Source organism: Rattus rattus, chromosome 5 (assembly GCF_011064425.1).
Source record: "Rattus rattus isolate New Zealand chromosome 5, Rrattus_CSIRO_v1, whole genome shotgun sequence".
Taxonomy (NCBI): Eukaryota; Metazoa; Chordata; class Mammalia; order Rodentia; family Muridae; genus Rattus; species Rattus rattus.
The window spans coordinates 118,910,111-118,932,360 of NC_046158.1; the positions used below are offsets into that span (position 1 = coordinate 118,910,111).

A 22,250-nucleotide genomic window follows, 5' to 3' on the forward strand; every position below is an offset into this window, starting at 1 on the left:
GGATGTTGACTATTTTAGTGCTTCTCAGCCATTGGATATTCCTCTGTTGAGAATTAGCTGTTTAGATCTGTGCCCCCATTTTTAAACTGTTATTTGATTTGTTGATACCTAGTTTCATGAGTCCTTTATAATTTTGAATATCAGCCCTTTGTCAGAGGCAGGGTTGGTGAAGATCTTTTCCATTCTGTAGGCTGCCATTTTCTCCTTTTAATGGTGTCCTTGGTCTTACAGAAGCTTTTCAGTTTCATGAGGTCCCATTTATTAGTTGTTAATCTTATCGCCTGAGCTGTTAGTGCTCTGCTCAGAAGTTGTCTCCTGTATCAATGCGTTCAAAGCTATCCCCCACTTTCTCTTCTGTCAAATTTAGTGTATCCAACTTTATGTTGATGCCTTTGATCCACTTGGACTTGAGTTTTGTGCAGGGTAATTAATATGGATCTATTTGAATCCTTCTACATGTAGTCATCCGGTTAGACCAGCACTATTTGTTGAAGACACTTTCTTTTTTTCCATTGCATAATTTTGGCTTCTTTGTCAAAAAGTCAAGTGTCCATAGGTGTGTGGCTTTACTTCTGGGTTTTTAAGTCAATTCCATTGATCAACATGTCTGTTTTTATACCAATACCACATATTTTTATCACTATTGCTTGAAAACAGGGATAGAAATACCTCAAGGATTTCTTTTATTGTATGGAATTGTTTTAGTTGTCCTGAATTTTTTTCTATATGAAATTAAGAATCATTCTTTTAAAGTCTGTAAAGAATTCCTTTGGAAATTTGATAGGAATTGCACTGAATTGCACAATAGAATGCTTTTGGTAAGATGGCCATTTTTACTATGTTAATCCAACCTATCCATGAGTGTGGGATATCTTTTCATCTTCTAATATATTTTTCTATTTATTTCTTTAAACGACTTGAAGATCTTGTCACATAGATTGTTCACTTGCTTGAATAGTTACACTAAGATATTTTATATTATTTATACCTATTGTGAAGTGTATTGTTTCTCTAATTTCTTTCTCATTCTTTTCACCGTTTGTATATAGGAAGACAGAGATTGTAGCTAGTCACTTTGCTGAAGCTATTTATCAGGTGTAGGAGTTTCCTGGTACAATTTTTGGAGTCACGTATATATACTATCACATCATCTGCAATTAGCAATATTTTTATTTATTCCTTTCCAATTTATATCCCCTTGATCACCTTTAATTGTTTTATTGCTCTAGCTAAATCTTCAAGCACTATATTGAATAAACATTGAGAGAGTAGACAGCCTTTTCTTGTCCTTGATTTTAGTGGAATTGCCTTTCATTTCTCTTCACTTAACTTGATGTCGGCTATGTATACAGATGTGAACTTGCTGTATATTGCCTCTGTTGTGTTTAGGGATGCACCTTATGTCTATGACCTTTCTCTAAGACTTTTAAAATGTAGGGGTGCTGGATTTTGTGAAGGGCTTTTTCAGCATCGAATGAAATGATTGTGTGGCTGTAGGGTTTTTTTTTCTTCCAGTTTGTTTATATGGTAGATTACACTGATAGATTTTCATATGTTAAACCACCTCTGCATCATTGGTATAAAGCCTACATGACAAAGGACAGGTTCATAAGGGTGACTACCCATACCAGGACATCTCAAAACACTGAAAGTATGGAATTCAATGAAACCCAAAGTTTGTTTCTTTTTATGGACTGTTTTCCATCTCAACTTCTCTTCACACCTTAATTACACTTACATTACTTACTTTTCCCATTGCTGTGCCAAGATACCTGGCAGAAACAACTTAAAGAAGAAGAGGTTATGGGGCAGGTGGCTTCATGGCATCCACACTCAGGATGCAGAGAGCGATGACTGGTTGCACTCAACTTGCTTTCCTCTTCTCAATCTGTCAAGGACCCATCCCCCCCACCCCCGTACACTGCACAGAATAGTATCATTCATGCATAGAATAGGTTACCATCCCTCCTCATTAAACATCTCTGGAAATGCCCTTCAAAGACAGGCTCAGAGATTAGTCTCTAAGGTGGTTCTAAATCTCATCAAGGGGCAGTCAAGATGAACCATCACAAAATTTCTCTAAAAGTTAGGAGAAAGAAAATTCTGCTTTGATGTAATAACAGTGTGCTCTTTGTCATGGGATACCTATACACAAACCAGTATTCTTGGCTTTTGCATTCTGCATATGAAGTAACTAGATGCAGAGTATAGAAAGCTACTCTAGCATTGTAACAAATAGCAAAATAAACTTCCAGTCCTGTATCGATGGGTTCAGCTAGTAACTACAATCTCTTCTCTATTTCCCTCCCTGTCTTCAACGTTCACATGAGGAACTAAGACCACCAAGCAGAAAGTTCTGAAGGGAAAGAAACTTAGAACCTTCAAAGGGTTCTTCCTATGATTGGCAAAGTACCAAGTAAATTTTTAGCAGTGTTCTGTTCAAAGCTGGGACCAGTAGTCCTATACCTACAGGCTAGTAGTCCTTGGATAGTAAAATGTTGAGGATAAGTGACAGCTAAAATTAAGAGTCTCTGATTGCAAACCTATCACAGCCTTTAAATAATTAGTCCATTCAATTTGCAACAACCATAATACATAGTTCTCTGTTTTACCCCCACATTACTACAAACAGCCCCCAGAGTGTTTGAATTACATACCTAAAGTCACCCAAACATCAAATAGCAGGAGCTAAACTTCAAGTCCAAGTTTGTTGCTTTGTGTTCATTCTTTTCTCCCAGCAGCAGACCCTGAGATAAGAAGAATTTAAGTAAACCTCTCTTGTTTAGAAAGTAAATTAGAGAAGCATGGGAGGTGAAAGAGGAGCAGAGATAAGAAGGAAACAGCAGCCCAAGAAAGGGTACCATCAAGCAGGTACCACAGTGTCCAAGACCTCATCTAATGAAAAACTGTGGCTACCAATATTCCCTGAGAGATGAGGGATGCAGAAAATAATATGTAAGCACCAATTTCTTTTGCAATAAATTTAAAGCTACTACTTTTGCAGACCAAGCATTGTTCTCCAGAACCACCCCCCAAACAAAAGGATCTTGGGGGATGGGGGATGGCAAAGAATGTCCTATGCTTGTAAAAACTAGCTGAGCTAAAGGGATATAGTTAGGACATTTACATAGCTACAGCATTTGATACAACTTAATCATCAGCTACTGCTGGAACATTTGAAAGACCCGGCCAGCTGTGGAACCTTTTGAAAATTCCATACTATAACAGGGCTATGGCAGCCCCATACCATTAGCAGCTGGAATCTTCCCTCAGATATATAGTTTAGCTTTGCCATTCTTACCTGTTATGAACTAAGGGTCTCTTTGTGTTTTCTACTGTAGGAAGATTCAATGAAACAGCCTACTCCTAGATTGGCTCACTATATATCATAAAATAAGTTTTCCAGCAATGCAGCTTAACTTGAGGAGCCAGCTCCAACCAGGGGCCAGTTTGTTCTCCACTGATTCTAGAGCATTTCTTTAGTGTTTTTAATTAGAATATGTTAATTGCATATAATAATGGGTTTAATTGACTTTTCATATATGTATATAATGTATTTATTTTGATTATATTACAGGCCCCATTCTCTTCTCTTGTCCTCCTCTGACTCTTGCTGATTCTCTTCCTCCTAAAGAATCCCCTTTTTACCTTTACATTATTGTGAATCAATAAATTTCATTAGATATACCTGCAGAAGCATGGTTATTTATAGAGGTATAAACAATCAGTGTATATACCACTGAAGAAAATCTCAATCTCTCTCTCTGTCTCTCTCTGTCTCTCTCTGTCTCTGTCTCTCTCTCTCTCTCTCTCTCTCTCTCTCTCTCTCTCTCTCCCCCTGCCTAGCCATTAAACTCCTAAAATATCAGAGTGGAGTGAGGCCTACTGAGTCTCTCCCTTCTAACAATCCTCTCTGAGGATTCTGGAGCATTTTGAAGAAATGGAGTAACAAGAGTTTCACACACTTCACTAGAATTCTCTCTCCATAAAAGGCACCATTCAATCATTCACAATTTACAGATTTATTGTTTCATCTTAGAACATTCATTTTTATTTTCTAATCATCTCTTTTAATTCTTTGACAATTTAACACATTATCATTTTATCATATTGTCTCCTTTCACCACTTCTCCTATATCTATCCCCTATTCAATTACCAGACAACTTTATATCCTCCTTTTAAAAACCCTATCAACCTTATGCTGCCAATTTACCTTTAGTTATATGGCTATTTGTTGGAGAATAGTCAACCTCCTAGAAAACACACCATTAAAAAGAACTAACGCTTCCTTTCCTGGCAACTAACAATTTTCAATAGCCCCTCAGCTAAGGAGGGGACTCTGTCCACATCTCCTCTTCATTCTGAGATGCTGTGTATTTAGATTTTTCATAAACCTTATGCATGGTGTCACAACTGCTTAGAATTCATATATACAACTGCCTTGCTATGTCTGGAAGATAGTATTTCCTTGTAGTGATCCACCACCCTCTCCTCTTACAATCTTTCTGCTCCATCCTCCACAATGATTCCTGAGCCTTAGACAAAAGGCTAATTCAGGGATGAGCATGCCAAACTTTCTCATTTTCAGCCCCTTGGCCAGTTGTGTGTCTCTGTGTTGAGCATCATCTACTGCAAAAAGGAAGCTTCTCTGATGACGTTCGGGAGAAGCACTAATCTGTACAATAGCCACTAGGAGTTAGTTTAACCCTATGTCCATTTAGTGGAGTAATAATAGTACCTTCTTGCTGAGATCTAACCATAGGTTTTGGGCTTTGATAATCATTCTAAAAATCGGTTCCACCTTGTAGAACGGGCCTTAAATGCAATGATAAAGTAGTTGATTACTCCCGATATCCGTGCTGCTATTGCCCAGGAGGTGTGTCAGGCTGACAGTTACTGGAGCTTTCAGAGGTCACAGCTAGACAAAATTCATGATGACTTTTCTCCTCCAGCAACATACACAGTTCCTTTCAGCACTGTGAAAGTAGGGATGAAGCTCCCAGTATAGAATCAGCTTACTCTATCCCCATTCTATGACCCAAGTATGTAGTGTTTCCAGCAATAGTTTCTTACCATCAATTTCTAGAAGATAACCAAAACAATGACAGAAGCCTACAATATTTGAGGCTCTATGGGGCCTCACTTGCCAACAACTCTATTAGAGGTTATCTCATAATGACACTGGAGTTTCTACTTGCTATCTGTGGTGTCTAGCGAAGGCATTGTTAACTCATTAGAGTTAACTCCATTTAAACTCTTTGTATATATGCTTTATGTATATATTTATATTTTAGAATGCCTATATATAGAGGTCTTCGTGACTTTTTCAGAAGTTCATTGGTGTTAATTATCCCTCCTTGTACTCCATCTCTTATTGTCTTATCTCCCAACCCCATTTAAAGTTTGTTTCATTATTCTCCTTTATACGGAAACAACTATTAAAATGAGCGTTATTATGTCACTGCATTAAAATAATATCTAGTTTATCTCAATTGGACTTACTTTTATTAGGATGTCATCAAAGCCACCCTCATCGCGTCTCACTTCAATACAAAAAAGAAAAAATTGAAAAGGTGGTGTTTTCTTAAACATAAATTCTTGTTCATCATCTTTGTTCATTCATAGGCTAACAGCCGGCAGTAGACCATAGAACAAAGAGCTATCTCCTTTGCTCCCAGATAGTCGATCTAAAAGCAAAGTGCAAACAAGCTAGCAATACCTGTGGGGATTTATAAGCCCTGAGAATATCAAACAGAAAAGTTGCCTCTTTTTTTTTTTTTTTTGTCTCCTTGGCTGCCATCTAGTGGTGACTCATCAGTTGAGAGATGTCTTAAAAAAAATTAATAATAATACAGTTTGCTAAGAAAACCTTAGCTCCAAACAAAATGCAACTGTCCTTTCTAGAAACTCTTATCTACCTATACCTTTCCTCCTTATGGCCCATGATCTTCATAAAAATAAATGTGAGTCAATCATCCAAAAGTGATGCAATACCATACAGTACCAAGATATATTCCATGGAGTAGAGATAAGAAGAGTAATAACAAGTTACATAATAAGTGTTTCAAAGAAGAATAGATTCATTATGACAGGAAAGGGGGTGAGAGAGACTCCTGCTCGGGTATGCATCATGTCTAATGGGAGACTTGGGTGATGAATGGGTGCCTTTCAGACAGACAAGAGCAGGAGACTGTGTTGGAGACCACAAGAAGCTGTCTCAGGGGAGCATTCAAAGACGAGTTCAGAAAGGGCTTTCTGAGACTTTATTAGTTTACTATTGTAATAAAAAAAGAGTTTACCATTTCAGTACCATGCACCAATCAGCATTTAATTGTCATTCAGCATTGTAATAACTGATAATAACCAGATAACTTCCCTGTCATCTTCCCCTAGGTCTATCCAAGGGCCAGTGGATTTTCTTGAGCAAAAATATAGAGTAGAAATATATTAATCTAAATAAACATGCACATTAGTCTCTTTCACTCACTTTGACTTTAAATGGCAAATTTTTAAAAATCCATAAAACACCCAGTAGCTGAGTTGATTCCTAAATCTTTCCAGATGGCCTCTCAGCTCAAGCCCAGCCAACTTCCTCCTACTGAAAAATACATGACATGTCTTTGCTCTCGCTAGTCTTGATTTTTGCAATAAAAGTGAACATGGATGCTCTAACAGATTTCTTGCTCTCCATCATTTTGGAGTTCAAGAAGGCGGTTCCAGGGCTCTCAGAAAAGGCAGGTAAAGGTTGTGGTTACAAATATGGAACATAGTATAGATTCAAAGTCCAACTCAGATATTTACAATCACGGGCCTTAGACCAGCACTTCTCAACCTGTAGGTCACAACCCCTTTGGGAGGTTGAATAATTATTTCAGATATTTATATTACAATTTATAACAGTAGCAAAATTACAGTTATGAAGTAGCAATGAAAGTCATTTTATGGTTGGGGGAATCACCACAACATGAGGAACTGTATTAAAGGGTTATAGGCTAGGAAGATTGAAAACCACTGCCTTACCAAATCCTCTGTAACCCAGTTGCCTGACCCAACAAATGAAGAACCATGTAGGGTTTTTTCCACAGGTGCCCTGTGAGAATTAAAATGACCTACCCCAAAGAATACAGTTAGAAATTATCAGGCGCACACACACACACACACACACACACACACACACACACAAATAACTGGGGCTCAGTAATTGTCAACTACTGGTAATGTGTCCAGAGCTCTCAAATATTTCACAAAAGACTGCCAATTATGTCACAACCTGAACAGTACTGAAATATCTGACAATTCCAAATTCAAGGCCCCAAGGATAATGAGATCTCTAGCACCATGCAGGTGCTCCACACAAATCTCTAACGTACCCAGGTCAAAACACCTGAGGAGGGCCTGGCAATCGCATCTCTCAGAGTTCATTTTTTTGCCTAGCAACAAAGCTTCATCTTCACTAGGTAATTCTCTATGGTCCAGACCTCCAAGTTCTCTCAGACATCAAAGAGAAGTTACCAGAGCTTTAAACTGACTCAGCCTGCTTGTAATGAGGAACCTCCTCATCCTCCCAGAGTTACATTTGAATAGAAAATGAACCTCTATATCTCACAGGCTTCTCTGATTCCGACGTCACCTCCTCAAAGTCCAGGTCTGAGTCTGAGCCTGAAAATGAATACACAAATAGTTCTGATACCCTCTCAAGAAACAAAAGGAGGAAAGCAAACAAAAGCTCTCTTGTAATTCAATTTCTATTTTTCACCTTATTTAAAGATATGCAAAACCTAGAGAAGCTCCTGAGAGAAGCTATCATCCGTGGCCAGCCTCACACGGGGAGAGCTTGGAAAAAGATTCTCATCCTGGTAGAGGGAATCTACAGGTATGTAAATAAATGAAGGCATTTGACATTCAGAGGCTCACAGCAAGCTGTCCAATGGAGATGAGATTGCCTTTCTGGCTAAAGAAAGAAGTTGTTTATAGATGCCATGGAGGAAGGTCAGATAGAGCTACTGATGGGAGTGGCGAGGACTAGGGTCTTCTGTCTTATCTACAGTTCTGTGCATTTGCAGAAACACTCTGGAGGCTGACATGCTGATAAAACATTCCTTGGAAATGTCCTCATTACTGATTTGTGTTGTACTTTCCAGTGTCCTACATTTCAAAGAAATTGTGTCTGGGCTATTCAGCATTGGGATGTCCCAAGATATGTATGGTCATAGACGTTTAAGTGGGTGTCCCCAACCCCCCTATGTGCACAGTGAACTCAAGCCCTTCCCCAGTCAACACCAGTTAGGTTAATGACTGCCATAAGAGTACAAGGGACTAATTCTTCTTCTGAGTGAGGGCAGAGATGTGTTGATCTCAACATTTGGCGATCATTTTCCTGCCTTCTTCAAGCTGAGCAGGCAAAATACCCACTAAGTCGTTCAGAGCAGTACTTTTATATTGCTGGCTGTGATTGAATTTGTTTCATTCTGTGTCTAAATCAATTACCATGGCTCAAATGAAAATTGCACCCAAGCGCTTCTGTTTACACCCTATTCTGTAAGCCAAGGAAATATTATCTCAGGGCGCCCTTTTAAAATCAATTCTCAAGCAATCCTTACAGCAGAGAAACCTGGGGCTGTATTCCCTATGAACTGCTTATAGAGAAATGAAATACAAAGAGAGGAAGTGGGGAGTTGGATAACTCCCAGTGGAGAGTATGGCTGCAAAGGAGACACGGGAATGATGGTGAATGCTCCCTCTGCAGCCCATCCTCTGGCCTGAAGAGCAAAGAACTTTGCTATATAAACAATTTATCGTTTTCCAACTTGAAGCCTCTTCGACTAAAATCAAATAAGGTTATGAAGATATTATTTCTATTATAATTAAACACTGTCTGTCATGAGTCAATACTGAGTAACAAAATAAATGTACCCCAATCCCTTCTGGGGTGCAGGAGAGTGAATGCCCCCCAGTTGAAGATAATATAAAAACTGGAGTCACTTTTTTAAACTTCAAATGATTATAGTTCTGTACATTCTGAGTACTACTGTGGGGTTGCAATGATGGCAGGTCATCGTAGATTGCTTTCTTCAAAATTATCTCCTAAGATCAGCCCAGGGGTGCGCCATTCTTATGAAGTCTCTAAAGCAGTGGTATTTATAAAGCTGGGGTAATCTTTTGCTCCTATCCCAAACCAGGGAGCATTTGGCAGGTTTTAGTGGCCACACATGAAGTAGAATACTATTGACATCTAGTGGGGAGAGGCTGGGAATGCTCCTGAACATCCTGCAAAGCATGCAGTGTTCAGAAGAATTCTGTAGCTCAAAACAGCAACAATGCCAGGGCTTACAAAGCCCTGTTCTAGGGTCCCTATCGACTCACTGGCCCAAAACTTGATACTTTTAGAGAGTAATCTCATACTGAGCCTGTGCTGTCATAACCTTACATGGAAAGTATTCTCCCTGTGTGGTTTGTAGCAACTGCCAGCCTGGGAGGGATTCAAGTACCCCTTGTCTAAACACCTGTCATTCAGGTTTGGGCCTATGATAGGATGAATTGGCTGAGGGAAGGCAGACTGTCCATCTCCATTAACTGGAACCAAAAGAACACAACTTCAAACAAATGGAACTTATTTCCACTGAAGGAAGGTTACCCTCTAAGTGCTTAGATCATGGCTGAAGTTAGAAGTCCATCACTAGTCTCAAGACAAACATTCTCATCAGAAACCACTCCAGCAGCAGGACTTATGAGGGGCTAGGATAGGCTTTGTCTTATCCTATCAGGAGGAGAGGAATTTCAGGTGTGGTGTTCTAGCCCCAAGCTAATGAGACACTAAACCACAATTTAGCAATGGTGGCCCCTCAGTTAAATACTGTTGTATAACAAGCCACTCCAAAGAATAAAGATTTACAGGGATCATTTCTTATTTTCCTTGATCGTGTGAGTCAGATCTGCTGTCCCACACAGTTTTCACTGAGCTCGTTCACATGGCTGCCATCAAGTATGAATGGAATATCCAACATTACCTCATTCACCCATTTAGCACTGTCTTTTAGGAGGTGACTAAGGTGCCTTTTCCTCATTCAGACAAATCTGCTTTTATTCAGTCATCTATTCAGAGCTTCCTTACAACACAGTCCTTGGCTTCCAAGACAGAAAACTCAGAAGTTGCCATTGTTAAGAGAGTGGCCCAGAACTGTTGCTGTGCCCCATTGGCCAAACACATGAGAGAGCTAACCTTGACTCCAGAAAAGGTGAATTATACTTTAAGTTTTGATAGCAAGATCAGATTATGAACAAAGTAATGGAAGGCTTGCAGGTTTCTATCTTTATATCAGTCCATTTCAGATCAATCAATCTAGGATGTACAAATAGAAAAGGTTCTATGTCCATGAACTTGATACCACTGAAAGTTTCCTCGTATCTTCTCTGTGTAATAACTATGTTATCCCAACAACCTCTATCCTTCAGAATGGCTCAAGTTCTTGCTTTGTAAACTAAGACCAGCCTAACATGAATTCTAGAGCAAAACTCTAGTTGAAAAGCCTTCACACAAGCATGTTGATTTAGAACTAACACTAGAAAATTACTTTCCATAGAATTTTCCAAAGAGACAGAGTTGGGAATATGAGACCAATAGTTGCCAAGGCCACTTTCATTCTTGAGAAGGGTGTTGTAGATACATGCCTGGTTAGTAGCTATCCAAAGCCTCTTTTGAATTTTACCTCCTAAGGTTGTTTTGGTGGTGGTGATGGTTGTTATGTTGTTGTTGTTGTTGTTGTTGTTGCTGTTGTTGTTGTTTTGTCTCTTACTTATGTGCCCTCATCACACATTGCTCTCCTGCAACAATTTTTTCATAACTTCATGATAACTTGAAAGTTAATCAAGTCATAAAGTTTCAAGTAGGCTTCAGAATAGGTGTCTAGACTAAGAATCCAGAACACAACATAAATAACAACCAATAATATTTTTAATTGTCTTACCTGGGATTGTTATTTTTTTCAGAGAATATATAGGAGTCAAGATTTGGGGCTATACCTAAGACCTGGATTCAAATCCTAGTATTGGAGCCCATAGTTGTGTGCCCTCTATAAAACATATATGCATGTATTAAGAAAGATAATATAAGCCAGTCTCTGATCATATAAGCATATCATGTAAGTAGAGTCCCCCCCACAACAAAGAATTACTATCTTCATAATCTTGTTTGTTTTTAGTTGAAGAAGTTTCAAGTTGGAAAACAATAAACTGTCTATGCAGCAAAATTGTTTGCTCTTCAGACAGAAGAGGGCGGGCTCCAGAGAGAGGATTCATATAGCCTATGTGCCTGCTCCTTGCTAAACATTTCAGGCGTACAAATTGCACAAACTTGCTGAGATCATTAAAAGATGAAACAGGGCTCTGAGGCCAAGATAAATTGTCCTGGAGCAGACTAATAAAATGAAGCAGAGTTGAGATTACAAACCAGATGGCCCTGGTGGAGCAAGGCTTGATGTAGATAGAACAGGCAATCTATCTGTAGACACCCAATTCATAAACACTGAAAGTGCAAAATCACTCTGACTTATAGTAATACTATCTAGACTTCAGTTTCTCTGTAAATTATTGGGATTGAAAATTCAAGTCTAAAATTCCATGAATCCTCAATTTGGGGTCTGAAAGTCAAATATTATTTTAGTGTTCCCATCTGATTTCCTAATACCGTGTTAAACATGCATTGTTGTCAGTTGGAGAACATTGCTGTAATCCTGACACTGGCAACAGTCTAGGATCTTCCCAAAGGAGAAAAATTTACACCAGGACACAGAGAGTAAAAGCGAATTATCAAAATTTATTGTAGTCAGTGAGAAAGCAAAAGGGAAATGCACCTTGGCTCAAGACAGAGCTGAACTAAAAGGTAGTCACAAAACACTGTCTCTAGTATCTGAACTCATAAGTCTTGGTCTACTACCCAAGAGGCAGTCTTGAATGGTCTCCTACCAAGAACAGTGAAGACTTTCTTAGAAGTCATTCTTACCTATAATTTAGTCTATTACCACTAGATATATTAGATGAAAGAGTATGTTTATAAACCTAAGTATCTATAAAGCTGAGGTTACTAGAATATGGGAACTTCCTGTTACTGGAGCTGATGGCTAGAGTCTGGCAAGACTCTATTTTTTTCACTGTTTTTCTCTGAGACCTGTTCTTCCTCTCAGCTGGTCAAGGTGGCTGTTTTATACCCAGCTAAAAATCCTCTTACTTCCCCAAATTTGTTGTTTTAACACTAAAAATCATTTTATCCCTAACATTTGAGTTTTAACTGTATCATTTTTTGGAGAATCTGAGGAGAACAAATTCCTTTTCAATTTGTAATGGCTAAAAAAGTATCTCAAAAGGATTCAAAATCATGCTGCTGGCATAGTTGGAGCCTACATTTTCAAAATCAAAAGAATTAGCCATCCCTTCCCAAGTTACACATACAAGTCATTGGTGAAATACTAGAATAGACTAAGAGGCCTTCTCCCTCGAAACATAAAAATTTGAGAATAATGTCAGTGGTAAACTTTCTCCAGTTCTCTATGATTTCAGTGTGTACATTATCAAACGAATTATCAAGATTTATTGTAGTCAGTGAGAAAGTCAACGGGAAATGAACCTTGACTCAAGACAGAGACAAGAAAGATATGACATATCAACAAAGAATAAGATGAATTTATCTTAACCCCCTTCCCCTCTGTCTCCCTGTTTTCTCTCTATCTCAGTCTCTCTCTTCTCCCCTTCCTTTTCCTCTTATCTGCATTCCCCCCTTCCCTTTTACCCTCTTAACCTCTCTGTCTCTATCTCCCTTCCTTCTTTTATCCTTTCTCTTGGTTTAAACCCTGGGCCTGATGTGGAGAGTTTTATACCATACAGGTTATCTGAACTGTGGTTTAATTTTTAGTTTCCATGTGGAGGGAAGGGTGATGAGAGGAATATTTCAAAATAATATATAAAGAAGTAATTCGCTGACTTGTGGGTTAAAGAATTATTCAGGTCCCTAGACAGAGCCCCAAATTAACTGATGACATTATCTTTTTTAAAATAGCTATATTTTATTTCTTTTTATTCTATTAAAGTCAAAAGAAAATCAAAACCTTTTAGCCAGGAAAAAGATGACAACATGCCATGTGTTTTTCCTTACTGCTTTTGGTCTTGATTGTTTTGACAGAAACTAGTGGTAATAACCCAGATAACCATTTTCTACATGTACCGAGATTCATTCTCCCACTACAACAAAATATTCAGTGGGAATTCAATAATACTGAGGAGGAAAATTATACCTTAGTGTGAATGAATATAGCTGTATAGAAGCCGAGTTCTTATTAGGACTCCATGTGTGCCTGGCATGACCTCTAAAAATCAGCAGTATTGTAGTCATCAATCTTGGAGAATGAAATACAAACCAGGTGGGCAGTTTCCTTACATCAGCTAGAGCAGCCCATGGAAAGATGGCTAATTAGCTGTGGAGACTGTCTATAAACACTGTTCAGTGTTAACTTTGCCTCCTGCCAGATTCAGTCCCGGGGGTGGGGGGGAATGAATGGCTGTTTGTGTCATATCAGGTTTCTAGCATATTTGTGTTACCAAATTACAGCACTTTATAGACAAGAAGAAGGTATAAGGATTCTTAGGGTTTGAAGCCATTTATCAAGTTTGACCCCTGCAATGGCACCATATGCCTCATTTTAGAAGATTCAACATAGAACGTAAGGGCTACCATTTTCTCATGTCAGGCCTCAGTGAAACTCTCCCTCTGAGCACCCTGAGTGCCTGGGATGGCAGATGGCAAGCACGGTGAATGTCAGCGATCCTGTGAGGATCCTGTGAGGGCAGCTTCACCATCATGCTTATAACATATAAGATTGAAGCCTAGGATAACAGAAGACATCATATATGCTGCCCGAGTTCCTGCTTAGAAAGCGCTGTGGCTATAATCCAAGCCCAAGGTAGGCAGACAGCCGTATTCCTCTTCCTCAGTAGAGACAACTTTAATAAAGAATTTAAAGTAGTGTTGGAAGTAACTCACAGACTTGCATAAGGGAAGAGGACCATTTGGTCTTGCATTAAAAATCAGACCACGGCCATCCAAAATGACCTTGTAAAGTACCCATGTGCTGCATCTGTCAATGGTTAAACTCAGCTACTTTGGTCAGGGTAGCTGTGAGACTCAATGGACTGTTTTGACTGAATCAACCTAACACATAAACTTATTTTTTAATGGATTATATACAATCTGATACCTAACAGGGGAAGGGGGAGAAGTTCGGTGCTCTTCAAATGATTAGCCTTGAACTAAACTGAAAGGTCGCTTGAACTGTTTGACAAGCTGCACTGTGTTGTAAACATATGAGTCTGTTTTCATAGAACCAGCCTGTCTGTACAGTCCAAACTGAGCAGTGCAGACAGCCGGCAGCATTTTGAAGGCCAAGTAGGGACACCATTCTTTAAAACACATTGAGATCACGAGGTGCCATGCAAATATAAAATTTACTTCTACCTAGTAGTTGGCTTTATGTTACCCTTCTCTACAGACTTGAAACGTTTTACAATTTGCAATAGCATGGGAAATAAAACACCTAGACACTCTTGATCAGTGCATATACTAAAAATCAGACGACAGAGATTAGCATGACCCTGGGCAAGAAGAACATGCCAATCTGTAAAGCCACTCATATCCTTTTAAAACACACAGAGTGTACAACACACACACAAAAATAAACTTTAAACTGTGGGTTTCAGTTAATGTATCAATATTGGCTCATTAAATTGTAAAAAGAAAATTAAGAAAATGTCCCACACTCATGGGTGACATTAATGTCAAGAGAAACCTGGTAAGACTGAGGATACAACGATCCTCTGAATCTTGCACTCAGTTATTCTATAAATCTAAAACTGTTATTACAAGAAATTGCATCAATTCAGTTTTTTTTAAAAACTGAAATCTAAAACTTAGAAAACTAAAATAAATAATAAAATAGGTCTAAAGCAAAGGATAGGTTAGCGGCAATAAATGTTGTTCCCCAAGTGCTGTTCCCAGACACTGGTGTGAGCTCATCCTGGAAGTTTGTATACCCTCCCCCTCCCACCCCCAGGCACCTCGGGAATCTCTGTAGGAGGAACCTAGAAAGCGGTGCCTTAAAACTATCAAATGATTTTAAGGCCTCGTAAACTTCTGTCCCATCACTCTGAAGAAATATGAACAAAGGGTGCCACCAGGAGCCTCACATAGACTGAGTTGTTGTGTGTGCTGAGCAGGGTACAAAGGGGTGTTCTACTGTGCTCTAATGAACACTATGGTCTCTGAAGGTCTGTGTGTTTGAATTCCCCACTTTAATCTTCAACAATTCAAATGCCAAATTTAGATATGGCAGACCTGATCACACAAACAATAGCAGCTAGATCAAAGTGACTCGGAGTGAAGCACTTCTATTAAGCCTATCCCAAAGCTCTTATCTAACTGCAATAATCAGATTTACAAACAAATTAGGTCAACAATATGGCTAGTTCATTCCTGAGTTGAGAATTAAGGTTGACAACCCAACCCACCAAGTATTTTATTCAAGTAGAGTGGACTCCCAGAGAAGCCTTCCAAGATTGAAATGCTGTCTTTGCTGAATAAAAAAAAACATACCTGAGAAGTGTGACCATTCCTTGTCAGTGCCTGACACTGGCTTTCTAGTGTGCACTGGAGGGACGCTAACGGAGATCTCAAGAAGGATGTTCACTACTTACCAAGCCTTTTTCCTTCTGTGCTAGCATGGAAGGTTCCATTGTGAACCTTCCCCAGATAGTGGCTCTAAAGAAGAAATACAAGGCTTACCTCTACATGGATGAAGCTCACAGTATTGGCTGTACAGGTACCATGGGCCAAGGCATCCGAGAGTTGTTTGGACTGGCCCCTGAAGATATCGACATATACATGGGTACATTCACCAAAAGCTTCGCGGCTTCCGGAGGCTATATAGCTGGGAAAAAGGTAAGAAAGGAACCTCTTGTTAGAGTAGATCCTAAATACCCTACTGAAACAAAAATTGGGGTTCCTCTAAAGTTCATGTCATCTTCAGTTGAGCTCACCTGTACCATAGAGTAAAGAAAAGTGTGAAAAGAAGAATCATCACATTACAAACTAACAACAGTAGGAAGGACACCGGTGTGGAGAGTACGTGGGAGAGAGAGAGCTCTGCTGGACTATGTCTGGGAGGTATTGTAGAATAACCACCAATCAGTCTTGTAGACCAATAGTGGGAAGATCAATTTCACAAAGAAGCAATAGTACATACCAAGCCACAGATGTGAGAAGGAATCTTACATGAACTCTGAGGGAGTAGGGTGGACAGATGGATGGCTCAGCAGTTGGGTACTGTTTGTCCTTCTGGGTTCAACTCTGAGCACCCCATAGAGGCTCGCTACTATCTGAAGCTCCGGTCTCAGGGGTCTGAAGCCTCAGCTGACACTGTACCAATATAGTATACAGACACACATTCTGGCAAGACATACCTACAAATTTTTAATTCAAACATGTGTGTGTGTGTGTGTGTGTGTGTGTGTGCGTGTGTTGGAAATAGCAACAGTGAGAAAAGTGGCTGGCCTCATGAATTTTACAAGTTTTCACCTAAACGACAGCAGAATAAAAAAATAAGATTATTTTTATGAAAAATAACTCATTTCTATGATGTTAGATAAGCCATCGTCTCTAGTCTCTAAATGATTTAAAAATTTGGGTCAGATGACATTAGGCTATTACATGAGCATCGGCCCTGCTGTCTTGTGCTTATATTATTGAAGATTTGTTAATGAAAAGTAAAATAATAAACATTGGAAGAAATTTTAAAGAGGAAAGAGGAAGAGCAAATATTCAGAGAAAGACTTAAGGGGCAAGAGAACTCATGACCTCTTCTTTCTCCAAATCATCGCAGTTGTCCCTCCAAGCCTACAACTGTTCCAAAGACCCTGTGGGATAGCTCCAACTAGTAGGGCATTGTGGGCCCCACAGGAGTGCATGGAGGTGCTATTCACAGGATATCTAAAGTTTCTAGGACCTTACCCACTGACCAGCAGGAACAAAACTCCAGCCGACTGCTCAACCAGTTAGACCAATTGGGGTACATTAGCGGAAAGCAGTCCTATCACTAAAAGTTGGAGCTTAAAACACCAGGTTGCATCTTAGTCACTTACAATGCATGAGACGTGCAGATGCCTAAAACTCCGTTTGAAGTGATCTTTGCCCTCTTGCAACTGCAACTTTCTTCCCTACTCAAAGAGTTGTATTTCAAACCCCTCTACTTTCCTGTGGGGATGAGCTAGGTAATGCTAGAAACACAGGGAATGCCAGCCCCTCAAAGGCTTCAGCAAAGTCTAGCGAAAGGTTAAATATTTCCTTCCTAACTGTCACATCAGCAGGATCAGAAGGTCTCAAATTTAGGAGCTGTCTGATCCGGATTACCTTGCTTTGTGAGGCTATGGGCGGCTTTGATTACTTTAGCAGCAGCTCTAAGCCACAAAACTTTTAACCAAGCGTAACTCTGTTTCCTGAGCCAAGGGCACCTGAATAAACTAAAGCAAGCAGATCCTTGAAATGTTGTTAAATTTGTTGGATGTCACATTTTTCTCCTTGGAGTGCCTTTATTTGATACCTACTTTAAACAAAGGCCCAGGAAGGACAGGTTCCCTGGGATCCTGTTGCCGGTTCTCTGTTCTGAAGGAAGGTGCAGGATTTCAAAAATGGAATACTCTTGTCTACATGGGCTCTACTCTCCTTTGAGTTACAGATCAGGCAATTGTAAAAATTATCATTACTGCATTAATCAGGACTCCTTCCACGCCACTCCTCCTTCTCCTAGCCCAGGTTATTCTGCAGTATCTCAATTCACCGCCAGGTGGCATCATGAATTAGAGAGCGTTTGGCAGGGGCTCCTGAGCCAGGCTGAGAAACATAGCCGTAAAACATCAACGTGCAAAACCTTGAAGGCACAGACAGAGCTCGATACATGGAACTGAGCAAGAGAATGGAGACCACAGATCTTGAAAACAAGTGGACTCAAAACTCTAGAAAAAGATAAAAATGCCTGGCCCTGAAATTTCCTGTTAATCTTAGTACACAGAGACAGTATTCCTAAAAACTGCAACTGGGATGTTCTAGGAATGTTTGTAGAGCTGAGTTTTGCACATTAGAGACCAGATGAATCGTGCATCTTGGAAACAAGTGACAGGGGAAATAGGTTGGTGCTAAGGTTTCAGAAAGCAGGGCTTTGATTGAGAGTCTCCATTTTATCCCCCTTTAACTATTGTTACTAAGTAACAAATTCACCTGGGAGGATCAGGGATTACTTCCAAACTGAAGTGGTTTCTCAAAAGTCTATGGGACTCTTGTCTTTTGCTCTTCGAGTTTGAAGCTCTGTTGATGGACAGTAAACTAAGGAGGCTATCCTTCCATGAAGGTCCAGGTGAAAATTCCGACAATCACTTCGTCTTTCATGTCAGGACCGTCGGTGTCTATGGAAAAGGCGGGAGTTGATAAGGTTGAGTTCTTTTCTTTTTCAATTTTCAATGTCAGTTATTTCCATAATGGCTGGAAGGATGTACTTGACACTGCTCATCTTCTGTTCTCCTCTAAGCATGGGTCCTGCATCTTCTTAGACGCCTGCTGTCAGTCACTGGCTTCTCCCAGGCTCCTTGACGATTGGTAAATAAGCAAGGCAGAGATTGTCCTTGTGACAGATAGACGGCAGGGTTGTGATTCTAAAAGGAGGGAAATGGGAAGGAAACATCTCCTCTTCTCTTCTTCCAAGTTGTCTTTTCTTCCTCCTCAGTCTTCATGTTTCAGAGCGTCCTAGATCTCATCTCCTCAGTAGAACATACCCTGAGAGCTCTCCTAGAAGTACCCGTTCTCTTTCCTCTGCACCTTGCAAGCTATTGCATGACTCCTTCTGCAAGGACTCCTAGTTTTCACGGCAGAATTGCTAACATTCTCAAGGCACAAAAAGAACCAGATTTTGCTCTGGTTCTTTGTTCACAAAAGAACCAGGTCATCAGCCATTCCTGTGCATTTGCTCTTGTGCAAGGCAGATCTATCAGAAACCATTTTGCCTGCACATGCTCAGTTTTACCTTATAAAGCAGAACGAAATTTGTAGGTCCCTCCCAGTCTTGTACGGTTTCTAGGATTTAATGGGAAAGACTAAGGAAAGTAGAGGGTGGGGGAGCAGAACAGGTAGTTCACTATTACCCATTGAAAGGTGGACAGACCACTGATGTCTCTTGAGGACCTAAACAAATGTTGTGCTGTAATGTACAGAGGACAAGTTCTGAAAATTGTTTGCTTCCATTTTGGGTTTCTGTCTTTATTTTAGGAAATTGTGGATTATGTACGGGTTCAGTCGCATAGTGCTACATATGCTACATCCATGAGTCCTGTCGTAGCAGCGCAAATCATCAGATCATTGAAGATAATGATGGGATATGAGGGAAACTTTGGAGGTAAGGAGTCTATGGAGACCTCAGCTCCCAAGAACTCGCCCAGGCTTCTGCCTGTCAATCTCCTACCTTCTCAAATACATACTTGTGTCTCATGAAGCTCAATTTTTTAATAGAGTCAGGTGATGGATGAGCATACTAGAACTACTATCACCACACACACGCACATACACACACATAGAAATACACACACACACATACACATACACACACACACACACGGACACACACACCACAGCACACCATCCCACAAACACTTTGCTAAAATAAATACATTCAGGTTTCAGCAACAAATTAATATGATCATCAAATTTGGATCATGTTTGTGTGACCGGTGGTTAAAATGAAATAAGCAGTATCTCTGTGTATGTGTATATGGTTGTGCAAACATATATGAGTATGTGCATTTGTATGTATGTGTGTGTCTATATGTGTTTGCATATACATGTGTGTCTATATACATAAATTATATATACACATATATACATATATATGTATGTGTTTGCTGTCCCTTGTGCTTCTCTGAGATGAGGACCTTCAATTTAATAATTTTAATGTTTTATTACCAGAGGTTGGGCAAGGGAAAAGCACAACTGGCCATGTGAAGATATTTAAATTCTCACTATTATTCCAGTCATTCATGTGTCACTGTGTCACTTCAGCTAAAATGTGCTATTTTACTTAACTCAAATGATCCTAATCTGCTCTTTGGAGAATTGTTTCATTGATGCCTCACAGAATTAATTCTCTTTCCATCTTTCAGATTCAATCTCTAAAGCTTCTACTAAATGTTATGATAAATAAAGCAGTCTAACAGCCAGGGAGCTAGCTAGTGAGTACAAGTGAGAAAAGGCAAATTATACCGGCATATAGATAAAGATGATATAGATATATGTATAGATATATAGATAGATATGGTATATATCATATATCTGGCACCAAACCCTGTGTTTACTGCAACCTTCTATACCCACTTTATAGAATGTATGGGAATATCTATCATTAATAATATGACAAGAATACTTATGTGTTTCACAAAAAAAAAATTTTTTTTTTACTTCAAGCCAATCTGAAACTGGAATGTTCTGCAATCTGAAACATTTTAAGCACTGACTCAGAGAGGCCCTAAGTGGAACATTCCACCCTCATCTTCACATGGTAGGACACCCAAAATGCAGGTATACTAAAAATGTTTTATAAAGTTGTCTATGGGTACAAGGCATAGCAGCACGTACCTATAATCTCAGCACTTGAGTGGCAGGTAGATCATGGGTTTGAGGCCAACCTGGGTTACAGAATGATACCCTATGTGAAAAAACATCCTGAAGATTGTATGTGTATGAAATATCAACAAATTTTGTGGTTTGACTTAAGGTCCATCCTCAAGATATATATGCAAATATTCTCCAAAAATTCAAAATCCAAAATTTTATGGTCCTAAGCATTGATGATCAGGAACACCCTGTATCCCTAATATAAATCAGATAACAAGAAACTTGTCAGTTGAACTAGGGCCTCCACTCACCTTCACACTTAACAACCACTATGGTTCTTCCAATGAGCCTTCCTGCTTGCCAGAATATTATTTTTTTTAAATTAAAGACGGAGTTTGTTTTATCACTAAAGCTGGAAAATGTCTCACAAGATGTTTCCTTTTCTACCATGTGAAATAAAATGGCTGGTGGATCGTTTTAGAATCCTCTGTGTGTGTGTGTGTGTGTGTGTGTGTGTGTGTGTGTGTGTGTGTGTTGTATATTTGTATTTTTTGACTGAAATGTAATAAAAGGCTGAGAACCCAGTTTAGGGAGCCCTGATGACGCAAATAGAATTGATTTCTGTAGTGTTACTTAGGATCATGTGATACTCTGCAAGTGAATAGCTCACCCAACTTTGGCCAGGTGACTTAACTTTTCTTTGTTCTAGTTCCCCCAGCTATGAAATGAAAGTAATAACATTTATTCATTGAGATTCTACGGCAAATGAGTAAATCCATGTAAAGTACTCAGGAATGTCTGGAAACAATGGTGAATTTTATATAATGGTTTGCTGTTATTTGCTATTTGTTATTGTTCCTCTGGCATTAAAAAATGTGTGAAAGCTCTCTGATTCTGTACAAAACGTCTTAGGGAAGAAATGACATAGGACTGAATGTCATTCCAGGTCTTGGATTGGTCAGGATGAGCAAGGTTAGGTTACCATAACAACCCCTGAAAAATCTTGTTACTGTAACAGAACTAAGGCTTATTTCTTGCATTCTGGTGGTGAGATCATTTTATGTGTTTTTTTTTTATGTATCCTGGTTTTGTTTTATTTGCTTTTGTTTGTTTATTGTTTGTTGTTGATGTTTGGTTGGTTGGTTGGTTGGTTTTGTTTTTCGAGACAGGATTTCTCTGGTTAATTCTGTCTGTCCTGAAACTCCAGAACTCAGAGATCCACCTGCATGACTTCCAAGTGCTGGGATTAAAAGCATGGGCAACCACTGCCAAACTTTCCTTCCTTCCTTCCTTCCTTCCTTCCTTCCTTCCTTCCTTCCTTCCTTCCTTCCTACCTACCTACCTACCTACTTTCCTTCCTTTCTTTCTTCATAATATAATCTTTGACAACCAGTAAGGGAGTCCATCCCTGAGAGAAGCTAATTTCCTGCTCCCAACAACCACTAGTTGTCAGTAGTTCTTTGTCTAGGGATGGGATATCATGAAATTCCCCTCCTTCCACATTAACAGGTCCTTATATTCTTAGCATCACAATTAAAATGCTTTACCTCCTGTCTCTTG

The 22,250-nt window shown here is 39.4% G+C and overlaps 1 protein-coding gene across 1 annotated transcript in view; it reads left to right on the top strand.

The window, feature by feature from the left end:
* Sptlc3 (serine palmitoyltransferase long chain base subunit 3) overlaps positions 1-22,250 on the top strand; it is a 110,720-nt gene that overhangs the window by 56,833 nt on the left and 31,637 nt on the right. Inside the window, exons 7-9 of the mRNA XM_032904299.1 lie at positions 7,769-7,874; positions 15,761-15,980; positions 19,353-19,479. Of these exons, the coding sequence (XP_032760190.1) occupies positions 7,769-7,874; positions 15,761-15,980; positions 19,353-19,479 (453 nt within the window). The remainder of the gene's footprint in view (positions 1-7,768; positions 7,875-15,760; positions 15,981-19,352; positions 19,480-22,250) is intronic.